The 24,751-nt window shown below is 45.7% G+C and overlaps 2 protein-coding genes across 2 annotated transcripts in view; one reads left to right on the top strand and one right to left on the bottom strand.

Annotated features, from left to right (window-relative positions):
• LOC138662926 (oocyte zinc finger protein XlCOF8.4-like) overlaps positions 1-24,751 on the bottom strand; it is an 866,299-nt gene that overhangs the window by 665,689 nt on the left and 175,859 nt on the right. The gene's annotated exons all lie outside the window — the stretch shown is intronic.
• LOC138662917 (oocyte zinc finger protein XlCOF22-like) overlaps positions 22,760-24,751 on the top strand; it is a 61,000-nt gene continuing 59,008 nt past the window's right edge. The window contains exon 1 of the mRNA XM_069748918.1: positions 22,760-22,819. Within this exon, the coding sequence (XP_069605019.1) occupies positions 22,793-22,819 (27 nt within the window). The 5' untranslated portion in view covers positions 22,760-22,792. The remainder of the gene's footprint in view (positions 22,820-24,751) is intronic.

Below are 24,751 nucleotides of genomic sequence, written 5' to 3'. Positions count from 1 at the left end.
CAATAAAGCTTTTTCAGCCTGAATCTCTAGGTTAGGTTCCTCATAGAGCAAACCCAATGCCAGAAAAAACGCATCCACATTGAGCAACGCAGGATCCCCTGGTGCCAATGCAAATGCCCAATTCTGAGGGTCACCCCGCAGGAAAGATATTACAATCTTGACTTGCTGAGCAGGGTCTCCAGAGGAGCGAGATTTCAAAGAAAAAAACAACTTGCAATTGTTCCTAAAATTCAGAAAACTAGATCTATCTCCAGAAAAAAACTCTGGGATAGGAATTCTAGGTTCAGACATAGGAGCATGTACAACAAAATCTTGTATATTTTGAACCTTAGCAGCAAGATTATTCAGGCTGGAAGCCAAACTCTGGACGTCCATGATAAACAGCTGAGGTCAGAGCCATTCAAGGATTAAGAGGAGGTAAGACGCAGCAAACACTGAGGGAAGGAAAAAAAAAAAAAAAAAACTTCCTCAGACTACTTTTCCTCCTACTTCAGCCAATATGATTACCACTTTTCTGGCCGGCGATACTGTCATGATCCCAATGGCAGGGGATCACAAAAGGACAAGCACACAAAAAACAGAACAAGCTCTAGGGTGATGGAAACTGAGCTGACCGCGATCCTGAACCTAATTCACAACACTAGCAGTAGCCGGGGAACGTGCCTACGATGATTCTAGACGTCTCGCGCCAGCCGAAGGACTAGCTTCCCCTATTAGAAGAAACAAAGACCTCTCTTGCCTCCAGAGAAACACCCCACAGAAATAGCAGCCCCCCACATGTAATGACGGTGAAATGAGAGGAAAGCACATACATAGTAATGAAAACAGATTCAGCAAAATGAGGCCCGCTAAAACTAGATAGCAGAGGATACAAAAGTGAACTGCGCGGTCAGCGAAAAACCCTACAAAAAACCATCCTGAAATTACCTGAACTCATGTGCCAACTCATGGAACATGAGGAGTAATATCAGCCCACTAGAGCAACCAGCAACAAGGAATCACATAACTGCAAGCTGGACTAAAACAAAAATAAAACAAAACGTGGAACAGGAAAATCAAAAACTTAGCTTGTCCTGAAGATTACTGAAGCGGAAAGCAGAGGTAACAAGACACACTGATTACATTGATCGCTGGCGAGGAAATGACAAGAAAGCCAGGTTAAATAGGAAACTCCCATATCCTGATAGAACAGGTGGACACCAGAGACCGCAGAGAACACAAGTCACCCAGTACCATCTGTAACCACCAGAGGGAGCCCAAAAACAGAATCCACAACAAATGTCCCCGCGCTCAGTAATGGGGAATCTCCACATACCTCCACCTGCAGATCCGCACTCCACATATATGGCAGCTAGAGGCTAAAGGACCTCTGGTGACGTCATGCCCATGTGACCGGAGGGGGCGGCGCCTCTTCCTCCATAGAGCAGACAGGAGGAAGCTGTGGATGTCAAGGCGGATTCCGAGGATTTTGTGCAGGATTTGGGGTATTTTTGGGGTCATTCTCCATAGTCACAGATCAGGTAAGTGGGAGTCTGCCTGGGGAGAATGCGGTGATGTTTCTTGCATGGGGCTGCCTGTGCATGCTGGACGGGTGGTTTGCCTGGGGAGAAAGTTGGTGATGTTGCTTGCATGGGGGATCTGTGTGCAGGGGGGTCTACCTGCAGAGTGGGACTGATGTTACTTGCATGGGTCTGCATGGTGTGGGGGGCTGAAGTCACGTTCTGTGCAGGTCAGTGTGTGATGTCACTTGCGGTGGGGGGTGCAGGGATGTATAGTGCTACGTGTGTGGGGGCGAACAGGAGAGGGGATGAATGATGATGGAGATCTGAGGGATTGATGTTACTTAAAGGGACTCTGTCACCTGAATTTGGAGGGAACAATCTTCAGCCATAGAAGCAGGGTTTTCGGGTGTTTGATTCACCCTTTCCTTACCCGCTGGCTGCATGCTGGCTGCAGTATTGCATTGAAGTTCATTCTCTGTCCTCCATAGTACACGCCTTCGCAAGGCAAGACAAGATCTCCAGATCCTGGGCTTTATTCTGTGCTGCTCAGTATTAGCCCGGTGGCCACTGGTGTCAGCCATTACTTGTATCCAGCTTTCTGCATGATTTTTTCTTTTATTCTAGGTATTGTGGCTTATCCCCATCCTGTGTCCCCGGAGCAGTGACCTCCCTGCAGATGTCATCTCATCGCTGGACTTCTCACCAAGTGGAATGCTGGAGCCCCACAATCCATGCGAGGACCCAAAGGGATGACACTGTGGGCATCTGATAATGTCAGATAGATCAGTATAATTTCTACAAAAAAAACCTCCCTTTCTCTCTATTTATATTGTCTTGCTAGCCTCTGTCTCCCCGGCCCCGCCCGGGCCTCTTTCTCCCCAATTTCAAGTTGAGCTAAGCCCACCGGCATCAGGGGCTTATCTCCAGCATTCTGCAATACATTCTGTAATGCTGTAGATAAGCCCCCGATGTATCCTAAACAAATGAGAAAAAGAGGTTATATTATACTTACCCAGGGGCGGTCCGATCTGATGGGCGTCGTGGTCCGGTCCGGGGCCTCCCATCTTGATAGGATGACGTCCTCTTCTTGTCTTCACGCTGCGGTGCGCTGGGAAAGGTCAGAGAGGCCTGGGGCCTGCGCACTGCAGTACTTTGTGCTGGAGCCGCAGCGTGAAGACAAGAAGAGGACGTCATCTGATGAAGATGGGAGGCGCCGGACAGGACCGCGATGCCCATCTGACAGGACCGGGACTGTCCCTGGGTGAGTATAATATAACCTCTTTTTCTCATTTGTTTAGGATACATCGGGGGCTTACCTACAGCATTACAGAACGCATTACAGAATGCTGGAGATAAGCCCCTGATGCTGGTGGGCTTAGTTCACCCTCGATTTTGGGGGTGACAGGTCCCCTTTAAGCACCACAATACAATTTTTGCAGCTAAAGCACAGGGGACTTTGGTACAAAATGTGTTTTGCTTTTTTGTCATTAATCTGTCTTTAATGTTTAATTCATTGTTTTGATTTCTAAAACTCTTTATTATTCATTTGTATGTATGCATACAGTTATATGAAAAAGTTTGGGCACCCTTATTAATCTTAAGCTTAATATTTTATAAAAATTGTTTTTTGCAACAGCTATTTCAGTTTCATATATCTAATAACTGTTGGACACAGTAATGTTTCTGCCTTGAAATGAGATTTATTGTACTAACAGAAAATGTGCAATCTGCATTCAAACAAAATTTGACAGGTGCATAAGTATGGGCACCCTTATCATTTTCTTATTTTAAATACTCCTACCTACTTTTTACTGGCTTACTAAAGCACTTTTTTTTGGTTTTCTAACCTCATTGAGCTTTGAACTTCATAGCCAGCCAGGTGTATGCAATTATGAGAAAAGCTACTTAAAGTGGCCACTTGCAAGTTGTTCCCCTGTTTGAATCTCCTCTGAAGAGTGGCATCATGGGCTCCTCAAAACAACTGTCTAATGATCTGAAAACAAAGATTATTCAACATAGTTGTTCAGGGGAAGGATACAAAAAGCTGTCTCAGAGATTTAACCTGTAAATTTCCACTGTGAGGAACATAGTAAGGAAATGGAAGAACACAGGTACAGTTCTTGTTAAGGCCAGAAGTGGCAGGCCAAGAAAAACATCAGAAAGGCAGAGAAGAAGAATGGTTAGATCAGTCAAGGACAATCCTCAGACCACTGTTATGGACCTGGTGGTTAGGAGCATCCGAAATGACCTGATGGTTAAACCGATACAGGACAAGCTCTGGGAAGTGGGAACTCTGCTGACCGCAATCCCTAATCCTATCACACACACTAGAAATAGCCGTGGAGCGTACCTGACATGGCCTAGACGCCTCGACACAGCCTAAGAACTAGCTAGCCCTAGAGATAGAAAATAAAGCCTACCTTGCCTCAGAGAAATTTCCCCAAAGGAAAAGGCAGCCCCCCACAAATATTAACTGTGAGTTAAGATGAAAGTCACAAACACAGAAATGAAACAGGTTTTAGCAAAGGGAGGCCAGACTAACTAAACAGACAGAGGATGGGAAAGGTATCTTTGCGGTCAGCACAAAAAACTACAAAAGACCACGCAGAGTGTGCAAAAAGACCCCCGCACCGACTCACGGTGCGGAGGTGCCACACTGCATCCCAGAGCTTCCAGCTAGCAAAGCAAAATCATGAAAGCAAGCTGGACAAGAAAACAATGAACAGAAAATAACAATCGGGGACTTAGCTTCTTGCAGGAAGAGACAGGTCACCAGAAAGATCCAAGAGCGAACTGAACCAGTACAGGAACATTGACAGCTGGCATGGAGTAACGATCTGAGTGGAGTTAACTAGAGAAGCCAGCCTAAGAATAACCTAGGTCACCTGTGGAAGGAACCTCAGAACCAGCAACTCCACCCACAGCCACCAGAGGGAGTCCATGGACAGAACTCGCCGAAGTACCATTCATGACCACAGGAGGGAGTTCGATAACAGAATTCACAACAGACCACCTCCAGAGAGCTGCAGCATCAGCTAGCTGCAGATGGTGTCACTGTGCATCGGTCAACTATACAACGCACTTTGCACAAGGAGAAGCTGTATGGGAGAGTGATGCGAAAGAAGCCGTTTCTGCAAGCACGCCACAAACAAAGTCGGCTGAGGTATGCAAAAGCACATTTGGAGATGTCAATTTCTTTTTGGGAGAAGGTCCTGTGGACTGATGAAACCAAGATTGAGTTGTTTGGTCATACAAAAAGGCGTTATGCATGGCGGCCAAAAAACACAGCATTCCAAGAAAAACACTTGCTACCCACAGTAAAATTAGGTGGAGGTTCCATCATGCTTTGGGGCTGTGTGGCCAATGCCGGCACCAGGAATCTTGTTAAAGTTGAGGGACGCATGGATTCCTCTCAGTATCAGCAGATTCTTGACAATAATGTTCATGAATCAGTGATAAAGTTGAAGTTACGCAGGGGATGGATCTTTCAGCAAGACAATGATCCAAAACACCGCTCTGAATCTACTCAGGCATTCATGCAGAGGAACAATTACACTGTTCTGGAATGGCCATCCCAGTCCCCAGACCTGAATATCATTGAACATCTGTGGGATCATTTGAAGATGGCTGTCCATGCTCGGCGACCATCAAACTTAACTGAATTGGAATTGTTTTGTAAAGAGGAATGGTCAAACATACCTTCATCCAGGATCTCATTAAAAGCTACAGGAAGCGACTGGAGGCTGTTATTTTTGCAAAAGGAGGATCTACTAAATATTAATGTCACTTTTCTGGTGGGGTGCCCATACTTATGCACCTGTCAAATTTTGTTTGAATGCAGATTGCACATTTTCTGTTAGTACAATAAACCTCATTTCAAGGCAGAAACATTACTGTGTCCAACAGTTATTAGATATATGAAACTGAAATAGCTATTGTAAAAAAAAACAATTTTTATAAAACATTAAGATTAATAGGGGTGCCCAAACTTTTTCATATAACTGTATATTTATATATTTCTTTTTGATTTTTAACTATTTGACTTGTAATAAACTTGTGAGTTGACTTTTCATTTCTATAATTCTTAACCTCGGGGTGACATTAGTGGAGAGTAACGCAGTTGGATCTGTATCAGGCTGAGTTTACACATTGCAGGTTATTGGGGAAACTATCTGTAGGGACGTCCTCACCAGTAGACCGGACCCGCACTGCCATGTAGCCCATACAGCCGGACTAGCTGTGTGTTGTGTTTTTTTTAAATCCATAATTGTTTTTTCTTTATAAGACATAAGCTGCTTTTTGCTGAGGGTTTGGCTGCTGCTGCCACCACTGATGGGACTGGCTGTGACATATTTTCCAGAGGAATAATGTATCTCTGGAATGTTAGGCAATATTCACATTTTTATTTTGTTGTGCTAATGGTTTACAAAATTCTGACGACCTGCGACACAGCTGGAATGAATGTGTCGCATGGATTTGTCGTTCTCCTCAGACCTCCTGGATCAGACCTAAATCTCAGGACAATAAAACCTCACCCTCCTTATCTATGAACTGCCCCAATATTTATGGCCACAACTGTTTCCCCCTCCCATATTGATAGTTCTGCATCACTTGTCTTATTTACGGCCAGTTCTCTATAATATGTGACTCTTCACATTGTGTCTCGCTTATGTTAGCATAACAATCAGATGAGGGCAATCCTGTAAATGTCGGCTGCCCTCGGAGCAATGTTCTTCTATCAGGCTGGGCAGATCTGTATTCAGCTGCAATGTGACTGAGATCAGATGGGTGTGAGCAGAAAACATTGGACGCCGTACGGCCCATCAGTGCGACATTTATAAAGATACAATTCTGTAATATGGAAGACTGGAAATGAAGAAAAACTTGGCTAGTCCACCAATGAGAAGTGAGAACAAATCACCCGTTCTCCTGGATGAGGACGGCAGCGCTTTCTGTATCCACTGCTGTCAGCGTCCTCCTATACTGAGCCTGATAGAGACCGGAGGAGACGCCGGCTACAATCATTGTTACACTTCTCCTTTAAAAGGTTATCGACCACTGATGATTCTCAAATTTTAATATTTTACTTTTTTTTTTTTTTTTTTAAAGAAAAATGTAGACAATTACCGTATCCTGTTTATTTACCACCCTTGTGCAGCATGCCGTAACAACCTGATGCACGCTGCCAGTAATGAAGCATGGTTCAGTGTGCCCTAATTCAGCCTCTTCTCTACTGGGAATTATTGTTGGGGGGGAACATGAGGAGAGCATCAAATGAAGGTCGTGGTGGAGGTATACCTGCTTCAAGGAGATAACATGGTTGATCTGTGCTCGTTACGTGTCTACATGAAACGCGTTCCTCTGGTGCATGCAGTCCACGGGATATTGTGCACCATATCCTAGGCACGAGCACCGCTGGATGGATAGTGAGGCAAGAACATGTGCAGACGGTGTTAGATTGGATGGCTGAGAGCACCTGCAGTTCCTTCCACTGGGTCCACTGCTGAAAGCGCAGGGTTTTCACCTGAGGACCGTGGGCATCTTTCTACCACCTCACCCCCTTCCAAATCGGCCAAGCAGTATCAACCCAAAGTCAGGAACCAGTCTCTTCTGATTTTTTTTTTTTAACATTTTCTTAACCTGAGCACCACCTGCATCTGAGTTCTAAGTACGAGCTGCAGTAGAGTAGACACCTTAAAAAGCATGACAGATGTGAGCTTTCCTCCTGCTCCCTCTTCTGCTGCGGTCTTGACCTCTTCATCCAGCTCACGAACAACAGCCTACCCGCAAAGACAGGATGTGACAGCACCACCACCGGCAGTGTCACCGAGCATCTCCACCCTGTCCCATGGAAGTGTTCATCTCTCCATCACCCAAACTCCATAGAGAAAGAGGAAATACCCCACTACCCGCCCACAGGCCCTGGTCCTGAATAACAGCATTTACCAATTCCTGGCCTTTGAAACGCTGTCATTCCAGCTGATGGAGAAAAACCATTAAAAAAAAATTATGGTGGTGGCTGTTGCGAAGTACGTGGTTCCCATCCACCACTAATGTTTCAAGTTGGCCATCCCTGCCCAGCACACACATGTTGCAACCAAAATCAGGTGTGCACTGTGCAACGCCATCAGTGGCAAGGTCCAGATAACTACCGATACGTGGACCAGTAAGCATGGGCAGGGACGTTACATCTCCCTATCTGCACACTGGGCAAATGTGGCAGCTGGGACAGAGGAGGAAGGCGTTCTAGCGCATGTCCTACATCTATTGTTGGACATTGCTTTGCTTATGTGGCCTACTCCGCTTACTCCATCACCTAGCAGTAAGACTAGCACCTGTAACTTCAACACAGCCAGGGGGAAAAGACAGTAGGCTGTTCTCAAACTCATCATTTTGGGGGACAAGTTCCATACTGCACAAGAGCTGTGGACAGGGATTAAACAAGAGACTGATGAGTGGTTGGTGCCGCTGGACCTAAATCCAGGCCTGGTGGTGTGCGATAACGGGCGAAATCTGGTAGCAGCTGTAGGCCTAGCTGGTTTGACCACATCCCTTGCCTGGCACATGTGGTAAGTTTAGTGGTGCAGATCTTTCTTAAAACTTTCCCATATGTGAGAGGTTGTGTGTGCACGATTATGGCGTTCACACCCTGCAGCTGCTAGACGGTCTGCGCTGCAGCGTCACTTCTACCTTCTCGCTCAGCGCCTCATGCGACATATCAACAAGGTGGAACTCAAAAGTTGAATACGCTGTAGAGGCTGTGCGAGCAGAAGCAATACTGGAGTTTCAGCTGCAGCACGCACGGGCGAGTAGTTCTGTGGAACAACACTTCACCATGTCGTGAACACAACAGGGTGGCACTGAAAGTAGCTCACGGGCATCACTGGAGCATGGCAGGGAGGACATAGACCATACACCTCCCACAGAGGACAGTTTGTCTTTGCGTCTGGGCAGCCTGGCATGAATTATTATTATTTATATAGCATCGTTAATTCCATGGTGCTGTACATGAGAAAGGGGTTACATACCGGGTTATAGATATCATTTACAGTGAACAAATTTACAATGACAGACTGGTACGGAGGGGAGAGTACCCTTTCCTTGCGGATTTACATTCTATGGGATACTGGGGAAGAGACAGAAGGTCGGGGGTGCAGCAGCTCTGGTGGTGTTGAGGCGGCAGAATGGTTATTGCAGGCTGTAGGCTTTCCTGAAGAGATGGGTTTTCAGGTTCCGTCTGAAGGATCCGAGGGTGGTGGATAATCGGACATGTTGAGGCGTTGAATTCCAGAGGATGGGGGATATTCGGGAGAAATCTTGGAGGCGGTTGTGTGAGGAACGAATAAGTGTGGAGGAGAGTAGGAGGTCTTGGGAGGATCGAAGATTACGTGAGGGAAGATATTGGGAGATTAGTTCAGAGATATAGGGAGGGGACAGGTTGTGGATGGCTTTGTAGATTAGTGTTAGTAGTTTGAACTGGATTCGTTGGGGAATTGGGTGCCAGTGGAGGGATTTGCAGAGGGGAGGAGAGAGGTGGATTAGCCGGGCAGCAGAGATGAGGACAGACTGGAGTTGTGCAAGAGAATTAGCCGGGAGGCCACAGAGGAGGATGTTGCAGTAGTCGAGGCGAGAGATGATGAGGGCATGCACAAGCGTTTTAGTAGATTGAGGGCAGAGGAAGGGACGGATTCTGGCAATATGTTTGAGTTGGAGGCGACAGGAGGTGGCAAGAGTTTCGACGTGTGGTTTGATGGACAGGGCAGAGTCGAGAGTTACCGCGAGGCAGCGGATTTCAGGTGTGGGAGAGAGCGTGATGCCGCTTACCAAAATAGATAGATCAGGTAAGGGGGATACGCGAGATGGAGGAAAGATGATGAGTTCGGTATGGCCTACATTGAGTTTTAGGAAGCCAGAGGTGAAGGAGGATATGGCTGATAGACACTTCAGGATTCTGGACAGCAGAGAGGTGACATCTGGGCCATCTGGGTAGATCTGAGTGTCATCAGCATACAGGTGATACTGGAAGCCATGGGACTTTGAGTTGTCCTAGGCCAAGGGTATAGATGGAAAAAAGCACAGGACAGAGCGTTGAGGGACTCCAACAGAGAGAGGACGGAATGAGCCAATACAGTCTGCTGTGCCTGCGCAATGACCACAGAGTTGTCCAGATCATACCCCTACTGATTACTGGGTGGCCACCCTGCTGCAAAGACAAAGTACCATTATTACTTCCGTCACTGTGGTGGGATGGCAAAATGTGTGAATACAAGCACATGCTGGTAGGGGCACTACTGGCGGCATTCCCACCTGACAGAAGAAACACAAGGCAGAGGAGGAGGAAGTCGCCAACGCAGCTGGGGCACCACCTCGGAAGGGAGGGTTAGCATGGCTAAAATGTGAAAAAAAATTAATCAGCATGCCACAGCGTCCAGCACCACCATCTGATACGGTCTATACAACCAGGTGCCAGCGTTATAACCACATGGTGGAAGAGTCCATGTCCACAAGTCTGCATGTGCTAAGTGATGGGTCTGCCCATTTAACTTCTTGGTTTCCAAACTGGACACATGGCCTAGGCTTGTACTTTTTGACTTGGAAGTGCTGGCATGCCCCGTGGCAAGTGTAATGCTGGAACGTGTGTTTATCACAGCAGGGGATATAATCACACACAGGCGCATCCACCTGTCCAAGGCCAACGTGGGCACTCTCACATTCATTAAAAGAAACCAGGAGCGGAGTCCACAGGACTTGTCTGTACCTTTGGCTGACCAGACAAATGTACCATCTGCACCCAGACATTGTTATATTTTATTTGCCATTTGTTTTATTTTGGAGCCTTACCAAAAAGGAAGAGAAATAAAATCCACAAAAATAATGTTGGATACCATCAGGCCAGCCTCTTCCACCTACACTGCAATGTCAACCTACTGCTGGTCCACCTACACCACCTCCTCCTCCACTAGGACATCCGACTACTGTATCTACATTGTTCTTTTTTATTTTATTTTATACTATGTTCTTTTAAGTGCTGTCCCTAAAAAAAAATAATAATAATAGGAACCCCCCCCCCAAAAAAAAAATGTTGGACACCTCATCCCCTGCCTCTTCCACCTTCATCGCCACATTCGCCTCAAGCTCATCCACCTACTACACCTCCTCCTACATTTGGACCTATGCCTCTTTTTTCAAGATTATTATTATTACTTTTTATTCTCTCTTATTTTAAGTGATCTTACTGTCCACATTTGTTTTCAGGGCTATTGTCCTGCTTACCCCCTTTTTGTTCCATTTTTCACCTTTACCGCTTACTACCCCCATTTTACAGCACGAAAGTTCAAGACCATTTTGGCTGTGAGCTGGTCTCATTATGCTGGGAAGGGTCCAATAAACATTTACCTTTTCAGCCTATTAATCAGTCAACAGCTGTCTGCTTTTTCTTTGCTGGTTATTAAAAAATGGGTGGACTCACCCAAAAAATTAATTGTGTCCCCCTCCATCTATATATATACCGGTAATTGTCTAAGGGTTTTTTCCGTCTGTCTGTCTGTCTGTCTGTCCTGGAAATCCCGCGTCTCTTATTGGTCGAGGCCGCCAGGCCTTGACCAATCAGCGCAAGGGGCACAGCGACGATGATGTCATAAAGGACATAGACATCCCGCGTCTCTGATTGGTCGAGGCCTGGCGGCCTCGACCAATCAGCAACGGGCACAGCGACGATGATGTCATAAAGGACGTAGAAATCACATTTCTGATTCAGCGACGGGCACAGTATCGACGTAGATGTATAATTGTCTAAGGGTTTTTCCGTCTGTCCTGGAAATCCCGCGTCTCTGATTGGTCGAGGCCGCTAAGCCTCGACCAATCAGCGACGGGCACAGTATCGACGTAGATGTCATAATGGTTGCCATGGCGACGATGATGTCATAAAGATTGCCTCGACCAATCAGTGACGGGCACAGTCTGCCGCAAATTCTGGAATCATCATTGTCCATATACTACGGGGACATGCATATTCTAGAATACCCGATGCGTTAGAATCGGGCCACAATCTAGTTTTTAATAACCAGCTAAGGCAAAACAGACAGCTAAGGGCTGATATGAAAAAGCTGTGAAGGTCCATGGATATTGGCCCATACCAACACTAATAAGACTAGTCCTCAGCCGCACGAGAAATGGAGCATCTATTACAAGCACTAATTCTTGAGCATCGAAACAAAGAGAGAGGGGAGCGCACATGAATGGTATCAGCCAAGAAAGGAATGCAGAAAGGTCAAAGACCTACTCACCGTAGACAGTTATGCTGGACAAGCATAACAATGTGGAAAAGCTCAGAAAGATTCCTGATCCTGTACGACAGATGAATAGCAGCTCCCAGACCTCAACACGGAAGGCGCAGGGCGATGATGGACGGTTGAAGTCCGGAGATGTGCCGGCGTGCAGGAGACTCCGAGTACTGCGTCCCACGTGATCAATGACCTGCCGGTCACGTGGTGAAAGGTCCTGGAGCAATGAAGGGCGATTTGGCTTGTCAACTGCAGCTCCCACCGCAATCCCTGAAAGAGGGAGCAGCAATACAAATAAAAGGATATAGCGGTCTAGATGGAGCGCTGATGACAGAGGCCACCGAAGCACAGATTTAGAGATTTAAAATCTTTAATCACAAAGCGTTTCAACAGCCAATCGCTGTCTTCTTCAGGTGACAATAAATAATACAATTTTTTTATTTATTGTCACCTGAAGACGACAGCGATTGGCTGTTGAAACGCTTTGTGATTAAAGATTTTAAACCTCTAAATCTGTGCTTCAGTGGCCTCTGTCATCAGCGCTCCATCTAGACCGCTATATCCTTTTATTTGTAATTCTTGAGCATCGACTCAGCTCTTCCTGATTGCTTTTGTGCAGTGGCAATTGGGGTAATATATACAGCTCTGGCAAAAATTAAGAAACCACCACATCAAAACCCTGTCATGGGCAGCCCATTCTCCAGACCTGAACCCCATTGGAAACCTCTGGAATGTAATCAAGAGGATGATGGATAGTCACAAGCCATCAAACAAAGAAGAACTGCTTACATCTTTGCGCCAGAAGCAGTGTGAAACACTGCTGGAAAGCATGCCAAGATACATGAAAGCTGTGATTAAAAATCATGGTTATTCCACAAAATATTAATTTCTGAATAGTGATGAGCGAGCACTAAAATGCTCGGGTGCACGTTGTTCGGGTCGAGCAAATTGAAATACTCGGGTACTCGGCCAGAATAACGAACCCAATGTAAGTCTATGGGAGACCCGAGTATTTTTACCGCGATCCCCCCTGGGTCCTTTTAAGGTCTAAAAACATCTGAAAATGATGGAAACACTGCTCAAATAACACAGGAGCATCATGGGGATCGCCCCTGGAAGCATTCCTGACTCCTAGTTCACAGCCTTAATCATTTTTTTCCAAGATTCATGCCATTTTTCCCGGTGCCACAAAAGACACATTAAAGCAAAACCAAAACGGGTTTTGCTGGGAAAGATGTAGGTAAAGTACATCCTTTGTAGGTTAATGACTTGCCTGTAAAGCCAAATATTTAACCCCAGACCGAAAATTTCCTCTCCCTCTTAGGCTTAGTTCAGACGCAGCGTTTTTGAAGCGTTTTTCAACTTTAGCATTGCTTTCAACCACTACAAATGCATTCACTGGGAAATGTCATTGTAACATGTAACACCCCTAGCTGGCCATGTGGTATGTGACACATAAGCAGACCCATCTTGTTTCATTTACAAAGAAGGGACTCAAAGTCACAGAGCCTATTTTTACCAGTATGAAACAGTGGGTCTCCTAAGCTGTTGTAGCCTATGCTGTGAGTGGATGAGCTGCCAAGAATTACGATGCACCACAATACCCCTGTCATAAGATATCCAGGGGGACTCCTGAAAAAGTGTTGCATTGAATTCAAGGCCTGCCCTGCTACCAATTCATATGCACCCCAATAAGCCTTTGAACCCACATAGTGTATGGGCCCATGAAAATCCACTTCCCAATATGCATTTTGTACTCTGTACTCCTTTGTTTTACACATTGGCGGCAAGGCCAGCCCTGCTGAATAGTCATATTTACCCCATTAGGCCTTGGAACCCACATACTGTATGTGCCCATGAAAATCCACTCGTATTTTTTATGGTATGATGGTTCCCTCTTTGCAGAATTATTTACAGGAGAATTTGGCAATTGTGTTTGCCATGTTTTTAACACTAAGGTTCAGATACGGCTTTAAAAAAGTCTAATCCTTGCAATACCAAGCAATTTCATTGCAAACTACAAAATTCAAGGAATATTAAGATTGAATAGTGTGAGTGCGTACATTTTTGTATATGTTAACAATAACATACAAAGGTTAATAATTACATATAAGGATTACATAAATATACTGATTATGTATATATGAAGATTAACTTCATACAGTCTACTTAGATCATCACCAAGAGGCTTTTAAATATCCGTCTGGAATATCCGAGAAGCAACACCAAGAGAGAGAACCCCTGGGAGATTACCTACACTGCATGGGCGTCCCCAATTATGCAGGTATCAGCACACTGTACATGTACAGGTACCCCAGTTTTGGCATCTGTCTTAGTCATGTTTCTCTGGTCTTATATCATGATTTACACTATGTAGTAACTCTAGTTTCACCCAGACCTTCAAGTGGCCAGCTTTCAAGGTTGTATGAAACTGAGATATCATGGAGTCATCAGACGAGGGGCGATAAACCACTAGAAAATAAAAGCCACAAGGATTTAGATCAAACCACCACAGGCAGAGGTTCAGTAAACCTAAATGTTTTACAATGATAAACAGCAAACATATAGAGGCTTCAAACTGTTTCTGAAGTGAGAAAACAAACATTTATCAAGATTTTGTCACTATGAGCATTGTCTGTCACATCTGTAAATGTTTAACAAGACATGCAGCTATGGGATTGTCTGAATGCATTCGGTGTACAGTATATCAATCGCCATTTGTATATTCGCCATTTGTACATTTGAGGCAGCCAAAGTTATGGCTTTCAAGGAGAGAAACTAATATAGTGGACAAAGAAATATTTGTAATAAACTACTGAGCCAAACTAACAGCATTGCTTAATCAAATTTATATGAAGTGTATTGTGTCCAATTTGAGCAACCAAGCAACACAAAAAGGAGCTTTTCCAGCGAGCTCTTTAAGGTACACAAATGTGAAGTGTTTGCCATCAAGGATGTGCTTTCACTAATGGGGGGTACCTTTCTAAAAAATATACTATTGCCATCACAGCCACCCTTGCACAAACTTCACGGACCTATAACAATACAAAGCATGTTCACCCAGGTCATGTCGTCGTAGATAAGAAAGAGACATTGCAGGAAACAGAGTTAAGAATTACGGAAAATGTAGTGGTGTGTGGCTCTGAGACTTGTAATGCAGTGCATGATCTGCCAAACAATTCCCCAATGGGAGTACCTTTTTTAAAAATACACTAGTGCCATCGCATGCCCCTAGCCCAAATATCAACGGCCTATAACGGTAATGAGCACGTTTACCCTGGTGATCTAGTGGCAGGAACATTTTAGATTGCAGGAGACCGAGTTAAGAAGTCGGCCCAATGGAATGTCATGCACAATTCCCCAATGTGGGATCCTTTTTTTAAAAAATAAAAGAGTGCCATCACAGCCCCTTGGCCAAAATGCACCGTACACAGCACGTTCACCCTGGTGATCTACTGGCTGGTACAGGACAGTTTGCAGGAGACCGAGTTAAGAAGTCGGCCCAATGGAATGTCATGCCCAGTTCCCCAATGTGTTGTCCTTTTTTAAAAAAAATAAAAGAGTGCCATCACAGCATCCTTGGCCAAAATGCACCTTACAGACCATGTTCACCCTGGTGATATATTGGTTCTAGAAGAGGAGGATGAGGATAAGGAGGAAGATAAGAACAAACAGACCCAATCTGGAAGCGTATACCCATGTGGGGTTGTGAAGAGGTACGCCTCTCCAAAAGAGAGAATGTATATCAATTTATGTTTCGCTGTTTTCACTTGGTGGTGTACAGAAGTCTTTCCCAATCCAGGCCTTGTTCATTTTTATAACAGTCAGCCTGTCAGCATTTTCAGTGGACAGGCAGATGAGCTTATCTGTTATAATTCCACCAGCGGCACTGAAAAACCCTCTCTGACAGAACGCTAGCAGCAGGGCAGGCCAGGACCACCAATGTTATGATCCGGTGACCTAGGAGCTGCATGAGAACTTTCACTGGAGAAAGTGGCCACTGTACTGACCGCAATCCTGAACTTAACACCGCAACTAGAAGTAGCCGTGGAGTGTACCTAACACACCTAGACACCTCGTCACAGCCGGAGAACTAAATACCCCTAAAGATGGAAATAGGAATACTATCTTGCCTCATAGAAAATCCCCAAAGGATAGACAGCCCCCCACAAATATTGGCGGTGAGTCGGAGAGGAAAAAACAGACACAGGCAGAAAAACAGGATTAGCACAAGAGGCCACTCTAGCTAGATAGGACAGGATAGGACAGAGTTCTGTGCGGTCAGTATAAAAACCCTTCAAAACATCCACAGCAGAATATACAAAAACTTCCTACATCTTACTAAAAGATGTAGGAGCGTAAATCTGCAACTCCAGTGAATCCTACAATCAGAGCAGGAATAAAACTGAAACAAGCACACTGGCAGTGTGCCACAGAAACAAAAACCAAACACTTATCTTTGCTGAAATTGGCAGCGAGCAGGAGAAGCCAGAAAGTGATAGTAACATAGTAACATAGTAACATAGTAACATAGTTAGTAAGGCCGAAAAAAGACATTTGTCCATCCAGTTCAGCCTATATTCCATCATAATAAATACCCAGATCTACGTCCTTCTACAGAACCTAATAATTGTATGATACAATATTGTTCTGCTCCAGGAAGACATCCAGGCCTCTCTTGATCCAACACTTCACAAGGAACATTGACTACTGGCAAGGGCTAAAGGATCCTGCCCACTTAAATATCCCAGTCAGAATTGTAATCATCCTATACACCTGGCCAGGTCTGTGACTCAGAGACAACTGCATTCCCACCTACAACCACTGGAGGGAACCCAAGAGCAGAATTCACAACACACCAAGGCGTAGAGAGCCAGTTCATGCCACGTGTCCAGCTTGGATACCCAATAATTCAAAGGCACAGAATAATCACGGAGGACGTTTGTACGATCTGCAAGGTACTCCCTCACCATCTTCCCAAACATTGCACTTCTTGTGACAGCACCCCTTGCCTCTGTGCCGCAACGATGGGAGTGTCTGAGAAAACTGTCCCAGAACTTGGCCATTGTTCCCCTGCCTGAGCTGGATTGTACTTCTGTCTCTTTCTTGCTTGGAGTCCTTGGTTGTACAACAAACTCTGATGTCTGCTGCCAGCGTTCTCACATGGGAATTTTCTAAGTAATTCCGCTACAAGGGCCCTGTGGTACTGCAAAATTTTAGTACACCTCTCTGCCTCAGGCAGAAGAGATTGAAAAGTTATCCTTGCAGCGTGGGTCTAGAAGTGTCACCAACCAGTAATGAGTGTCACCCGAAATTTTGATAATCCGAGGGTCACGTGAAAAGCATAAAGTCAGCCATGCGTGCCAGACTGCTAACAGGCAAGACTTCCATGTCCTCACCAACAGGACGACTGACTATGCTGTCCTCCTCCTCCTCCCTGCCCTCAGGTCATCCCCGCTGAACGGAAGCTAATACAGATGTGTTTGTAGTACCATCTATAGCACATGAAAGTAGCTCCTGTTCTTCCTCCTTCTCATTGCCTACCAATCCACGTTGAGAAGACATGAGGCTGGGCTGAGTGTAATCCCCCTGTATGTTTCCTTCCTCCATGTCCTCGTGTTCCGCCTGCAATGCATCCTCTTTGATTGTGAGCAGAGAGTTTTTCAGAATGCTGAGAAGCGGATAGTGATGCTAATTATGGCATCATCGCCACTCACCATCTTATTGCAGTCTTCAAAGTTTTAGAGGATGTTACATATGTCTGACATCCATGTCCACTCCTGAGGTCTTATGTGTGTAGTCTGACCTGAAATTCGACGGCCTTGTTGATGTTGGTAGTCAACAACGGCCCTCTTCTGCTCACAAATCCTTTCCAAAATATGCAGCGTAGAGTTTCAGCACGTGGGGATGGGGACATCACACAACAGTCGGTGAGCTGGAATCTGAAAACGCTGCTGAAGCACGGCAAGAGCGGCTGAAGCTGTAGCTGACTTTCTAAAATGGGCAGACGGCGTACTTTCACTAGCAGATCCGGCAGCTCAGGGTAGCTTTTCAGAAAACATTGAACCAAGAGGTTAAGCACGTGGGCCAAGCAAGGTACGTGTGTGAGCTCACCTTGCCTCAGAGCCGCCACCAGGTTATGGCCATTTTCACACACGACCATGTCTGACTGTAGGTTCAGCGGTGTCATTCAAACATCTGACTGCTCTTTCAGCGCTGTCCACAACTCTTCTGCATTGTGCGGTTTGTCATCTATGCAGATTAGCTTCAGCACAGCCTGTTGCCACTTGGCTGAGGCAGTGCTGCAGTGCTTCCAGCTTCTGACTGATGTGTTGATTTCAGAGATGGAGGATGAAGAGGAGGAGGAGGAGGTGAAGGAGCTGTAGACTGTGGGGGCAACCCTGATTGACATAGGGCCAGCAATCCTCCCGTGTGGGGAGGATGTGTTCCATCCCAAGGTCCAACTGGGTCCTGGCTTCCACTATGTTAACCCATTGTGCTGTGATTGAGATGTACTGTCCCTGCCCACAAGCACTTGTCCACGTGTCCGTGGTTAGGTGGACTTAGCCGGTAACAGCATTGTTGAGGGCACGGGTAATGTTGTAGGACACATGCTGGTGTAATGCCGGTATGGCACACTGGGAGAAATAGTGGCAACTGGGGAACGAGTACCTTGGGATGACCGCCCCCATCAGGTTGCAGAAAGCTTCCATCTCAACAAGCCTAAAAGGCAGCATTTCTAGCGCAAGCAGAAGAGAAATATTAGAATTGAGGACTGTGGCCTGTGGGGCGTTGGCTGGGTATTTCTGCTTGCTTTCCAAAGACTGGGTTATAGACAACTGAATGCAGTGCTGGGACAAGGACGTGGACGGGCTCGCTGATGGTGCTGCTTGACTGTGGGCCACAACAGGTGCCGGGCTAGAGGCATCTTTACATGCACGGTGTACTGGGGATTGGCTTCTACGCAAAACAGTGGAAGAAGCAGTGGTGTGACCAGCAGGCAGTGGTCCTCGAGCCTGGGGTTCGGCCCACAAAGTCGGGTGCTTTGCTTGCATGTGCCTGATCATGCTGGTGGTCAGACTGGTTGTTTTGCTACCCCTGCTGAAGCGGGCATGGCAGGTGCTGCAAATGGCCTGTTTAGGGTTATCGGCAGAGTCTTTAAAAAATAACCAGACTTGGGAAGATCTCACAGGTGGAATGGCAACTTCACTCATGTTGGTGTTACGGGGAACGGATGCACGCCTTCTGTCTGTGGCCACCACACTGCTTCTTCCTGCCTGTTGGGGGGATATGCCTCCTTCCCCATTTGTGCTGCTGTCCTCGCTACGCATGTCCTCCTGCCAGGTTGGGTCAGTTACTATGTCATCCACCACCTCATCTTCCACATCCGCACCCCGCTCCTCCTCCTGACTTTCTAACAATTGTGTCTCATCATCGTCCTTCTCTTGTGACACTTTCTCACCATTGCCTTCGTGTGACTGGGGCTGGTCAAAGCTTTGGGCAGCTCTACATGCGATCTCATCTTTCCCCACTTCAAGTTGACTGGGAGAGATTTCTGAATCTTGAAATGGAAAACTGAACAGCTCTTCAGAGTGTCCAAGTGTGGGATCAGTTGTCTCAGGGCACTCGGCATGGTGGGAGGAAGGAGGATCAGGGTGAATATCCTGGCCACACTCACGGCTACTCAGACTTGACCGTGTGGAAGACAAGGTGGTGGTGGTGGTGGCTAAGTGACTGGAAGCATTATCCACTATCCAACCAACAACCGTTACACACTGCTCTAGCTTCAATAGTGGTGTGCTGCGGTCCCCTAGAAACTGGGACAGGAATGTCTAGCGAGAAGATGTGGGTCTTTGTTGTTGCCCACTTTCACCTTGCCCACGGCCTCATCCTCTAAATGGACCACTGCACTATTTCAAATGCTTAACACAAATGTCTTTATTAGTAGCGAAATAATATGTGATCAGTATTCCTGCAAATTTACGATTTTTCAAACCCAAACACCAGGCAGGCCTCAGCCTGACCTAACAGACTGTATTCAATTTTTTTTTTTTTTAAAGTTAATTTATGCAAAATAGTGCTGCATAGAATTTGAGTATCACACAGCCAAAAAATAAGTACACCGGCCTCCAATGCCCAAACTGGGAGCACAGAGATATATGACGGCTGTAACGGAAATACCACACTGGCAAATCTGTGGCCTTTGAAATTTTTGATGCGAAATAGTGCTGTATAGAATTTGACTATCACACAACCAAAAAATCAGTACACCGGCCTCCAATGACCAAACATGGAGCACGCAGATATATGAGGTCTTTTTCGGTGAATTTAAAACACCAAAAAAAAGGGGCACATGGGTTGCACACAACTATGCTACGTATGCCTGACAAACTATAACTTTTCAACAGTCTGACAGAACAGACTGTATTTTTTTTTTTTGGGGGGGGGGGATTTTTGGAAAAAAAAGAAGGAAGAATAGGTATATAGACAGTAAATAAGCTGCAGCAGCAGGCAGTTATGGAGCTTTGGGAGGGATGCAGTGGGAGCAATGGACGCACATACAGTGCCTGCAGGCCTTGCACTGATGTGGATATGCTGTGCTCTTCCTGTCTAGCGCTGCAATATCGGGACCCACGAATTAGCCCTAAAAAGGACTTTTGGTTTCTGAGGAGTTGTGGATGTAAGAGTTGCAGACCTACACTAACTCTAAAAACCACGATTGTGACCCTATCTCGGCAGCAGCTCTCCCTACTCTCGCTTAAACAGGAACAGAATGCGGCGAGCAGGGCGGCTCCAGGTCTCTTATACTCGGGATAATGCTGTACGGCCCAGCCAATCACTGCACGACACAACAAAGATGGCTGCCGCGTTTCATGGCCTGGCAGACAATCCCTGCACCGTGATTGGGTCTCTAAAGTCCACCAAAGCTGCTGGGTGGAGACTGCAGTTACCGCCAAATAATACTGGAAATGCTCGCTGCTCGCCGAGTACCCCGATACTCAGGCGAATAACGAGTAGTGGCAAGCATGTTCACTCATCACTATTTCTGAACTCTTCTTGACTTAAAACATTAGTATTGTTCTCTCTAAATGATTATGAACTTGTTTTCTTTGCATTATTTGAGGTCTGAAAGCACTGGGGGTTATTTTGACCATTTTTCTTTGTTAGAAAAAAATACTAAATTTATTGCTTGAAAATTCTGAGACATGTCAGAAGTTTATAGAATAAAAGAACAATTTACATTTTACTCAAAAATATACCTATAAAGAGAAAAATCAGACAACCTGGACATTTTGCAGTGGTCTCTTAATTTTTGCCAGGGCTGTAAGTATAATTGCAACTGTGATTTGTCAAAAATCAGAGCTGACATCAAGCCCAGGGTTAGTAATAGAGAAGTGTCTATGAAACACCCCGATTACTGACACTGTAAGTAAAAATAAAGAAACACAGATTAAAAACATGTAATTAAAGTATAAAAACAGACCCCCTCTTTCACCCATTTACCAAAAAAACACCTGCAGGTTCAATGAGATCCACAAGGTCCAGCGTAATCCACATCGAGGTCCCAAGATGATCCCCGGCTCCAATACATACAGAAGCCACAGTGACATCATAAAACGTGACCCCTCCCCGTGTCCGCCGTACACACACTAAGGGTGGCATGGAAGCCGCCACCTGTGAGGTCACCGGAGATTACAGTTTGCGGTTATCACAGACCCTCTGAGCTGCCAACTGTCACGTGGGGTGAACTCAAGGAGCACAGTGACCGGCAATATGCATAACCTGGCGGAAACATTGTAGTAGGTTGGATTGCCGGACTGCCCCCTGCGTGACACAGGGGCACTACAGTACGGAAGTCCGACAGTGAACAGTGGAATCATTACAGTGCATCAGATTGGTGAATCACTGTTGTACTGCGTTGCCCACTAGAATTTGTTACATACAGCAAGCTAAATCTAAGTGGGCAGAAGGACCTGGTGTTTTAGCTTACTAAGTCTGGTATTAAACCACTCCAAGGGACCTGGTCCTTTATCCCACTGGGATTTAGCTTTCTCACAGAGAGCAGGAAGGCTAAATCCAAGTCGGCAGAAGGACCTGGTCCATTTGGCCAATAGCTACAGTATTTAACCCTTCACAACGCATGATGTAGTTACGTCATATATCATAGAAATAAAAGAAAAAAAATATTGCTTTTGCTCAATTAAAAAAAATACACAAATTTTGAATTGACGTGTTCAGAAAGGTCTGACCAACCAAAATGTAAAATAATCTGATCAGTAAACGGCATAACGAGAAAAAACTCGAAACGCCATAATGACTTTTTTTTTTGTTGCCGCAACATTGCAATAAAATGAAATAAGAGGTGATCACAACATGGTATCCGCGCCAAAATGGCATCAATAAGAACGTCCCGCCAAAATAAAAAAAATTCCCAACGGCGATGTGGATGGAAAAATAAATAAGTTATGGGAAGGAAAAAATTTTTTTGAAAACGGAAAATCGTCCGAGGGTTAAAACACTCCTAGGTGCATGCATGGAAAAAATCTGTGGTTGTGTGATCTACAAAAATGATCACCAGTAAATAAAACGGGACGCGGATGAGATTGGCGCAGAATATTGTACACACTGGGATTAAGGGGAAAATTCTTCTGTATAATTGTCACATATAAATAAATGTGTGATCAGATGTCAGATCTAGTCTGCGGCTCAATATTACTGGAAAAAAATCACATGACAGGATCCATATATATCTATATACAATAAGGGTCCTTCTGTCTACTGGGATTCAGCATTCTTATATAGAGCAGGCGGAATCCAAGTCACTAAAGGCCCCGGTCCGTCTGCAACCGGGAAATATCCGACTGTGTGAGGAAGCGGAATCCCAGTGCACAGAGGACCAGGGCTACAGCCACAACAATCTCATCCCTGAGGGACCTGATCACGTGACCCCTGACTCCTCCCTCCTGTGACCTCATCACAGGTCCTGTGCGCACAGAGCAGCCATATATGTGGAGTGCGGCTCTGCAGGTGGAGGTATGTGGAGATTCCCCATTACTGAGCGCGGGGACATTAACCCCTTCTGCACGGAGACTCTTTATAAGAATCATAACGTTGTTCTGTTCCCTGTAATAGATACATACGAGCCAACTATGGAGGACAGAAAGTGAGGGAGCGGATTGTTCTCCTAGTACAGGGCCCCTTTCTTGGCCCCACACAGTGTAATGCTCCTTATGTAGTATGTATGATGCCCCCACACACAGTATAATGTTCCTACAGTACCGCCATACCCCCACAGAGTAAAATATTCCCACACACACACACACACACACACACACACACACACACACACACACACACACACTGTAATGCCCCCATTATGTCCCTGTATTGAGTGACCAGATACAACACACAAACAAACACAAGGCAGAAGTAACCAATATCATTACTTATTTCCCTGATAATGGTGGAATTGTGATAATAACTATAGCAACAGTGAATAATATAAAACATGGTGATTACAAGGTGAAATATACACTATCATAAATACACTGTTCAAAAAAAGGGAACACTAAAATCCCACATCCTAGAAATCACCGAATTAAATATTCCAGTTGTAAATCTTTATTCATTACATAGTGGAATGTGTTGAGAACAATAAAAACTAAAAATTATCAACATAAATCACAACTAATATCCCACGGAGGTCTGGAGTTGGAATGATGCTCAAAACCAAAGTGGAAAATGAAGTTACAGGCTGATCCAACTTCAGTGGAAATGCCTCAAGACAAGTAAATGATGCTCAGTAATGTGTGTGGTCTCCACGTGCATGTATGATCTCCCTACAACGCCTGCGCATGCTCCTGATGAAGCAACGGATGGTCTCCTGAGGGATCTCCTCCCAGACCTGGACTAAAGCATCCGCCAACTTCTGGACAGTCTGTGGTGCAACATGACGTTGGTGGATGGTGCGAGACATGATGTCCCAGATATATTCAATTGGATTCAGGTCGGCGGAACGGGCGGTCTAGTCCATAGCTTCAACTGCTGACACACTCCAGCCACATGAGGTCTGGCATTGTCCTGCATTAGGAGGAAGCCAGGGCCAACCACACCAGCATATGGTCTCACAAGGGGTCTGAGAATCTCATTTTGGTACCTAATGGCAGTCAGGCTACCTCTGGCAAGCACAGCCCTCCAAAGAAATTCCACCTCACACCATTACTGACCCACTGCCAAACCGGTCATGCTGAAAGATGTTGCAGGCAGCAGATCACTCTCCACGGCATCTCCAGAATCTGTCATGTCTGTCACATGTGCTCAGTGTGAACCTGCTTTCATCTGAAGAGCACAGGGCACCAGTGGTGAATTTGCCAATCCTGGTGTTCTGTGGCAAATGCCAAGCATCCTGCGCAGTGTTGGGCTGTGAGCACAACCCCGTCTGTGGACGTCGGGCACTTAGACCATCCTCATGGAGTCAGTTTCTAACCGTTTGTGCAGACACAAGCACATTTGTGGCCTGCTGGAGGTCATTTTGCAGGGCTCTGGCCTGAGGTTGTGGTCCTGCTGCTGGGTTGTTGCCCTCCTACGGCCCCCTCCACATCTCCTATTGTACTGGCCTGTCTCATGGTAGCGCCTCCAGCCTCTAGACACTATGCTGACAGACACAGTAAACCTTGCCACAGCTCACATTGATATGCCATCCTGGATGAGCTGCACAACCTGAGCCACTTGTGTGGGTTGTAGAGTTCATCTCATGCTACCACGAGTGTGAAAGCACAACCAACATTCAAAAGTTACCAAAACATCAGCCAGAAAGCATTGATACTGAGATGGGGTTTGTGGTCCCCATATTCAGAACCACTCCTTTATTGAGGGTGTCTTGATAATTGCCAATAATTTCCATCTGTTGTCTATTCTATTTGCACAACAGCATGTGAAATTGATTGTCAATCAGTGTTGCTTCCT

This window comes from Ranitomeya imitator, chromosome 2 (genome assembly GCF_032444005.1).
Source record: "Ranitomeya imitator isolate aRanImi1 chromosome 2, aRanImi1.pri, whole genome shotgun sequence".
Lineage (NCBI taxonomy): Eukaryota > Metazoa > Chordata > Amphibia > Anura > Dendrobatidae > Ranitomeya > Ranitomeya imitator.
The sequence above is the reverse complement of the archived record's forward strand: the minus strand, read 5'-3'. Positions and strand labels throughout refer to the sequence as shown.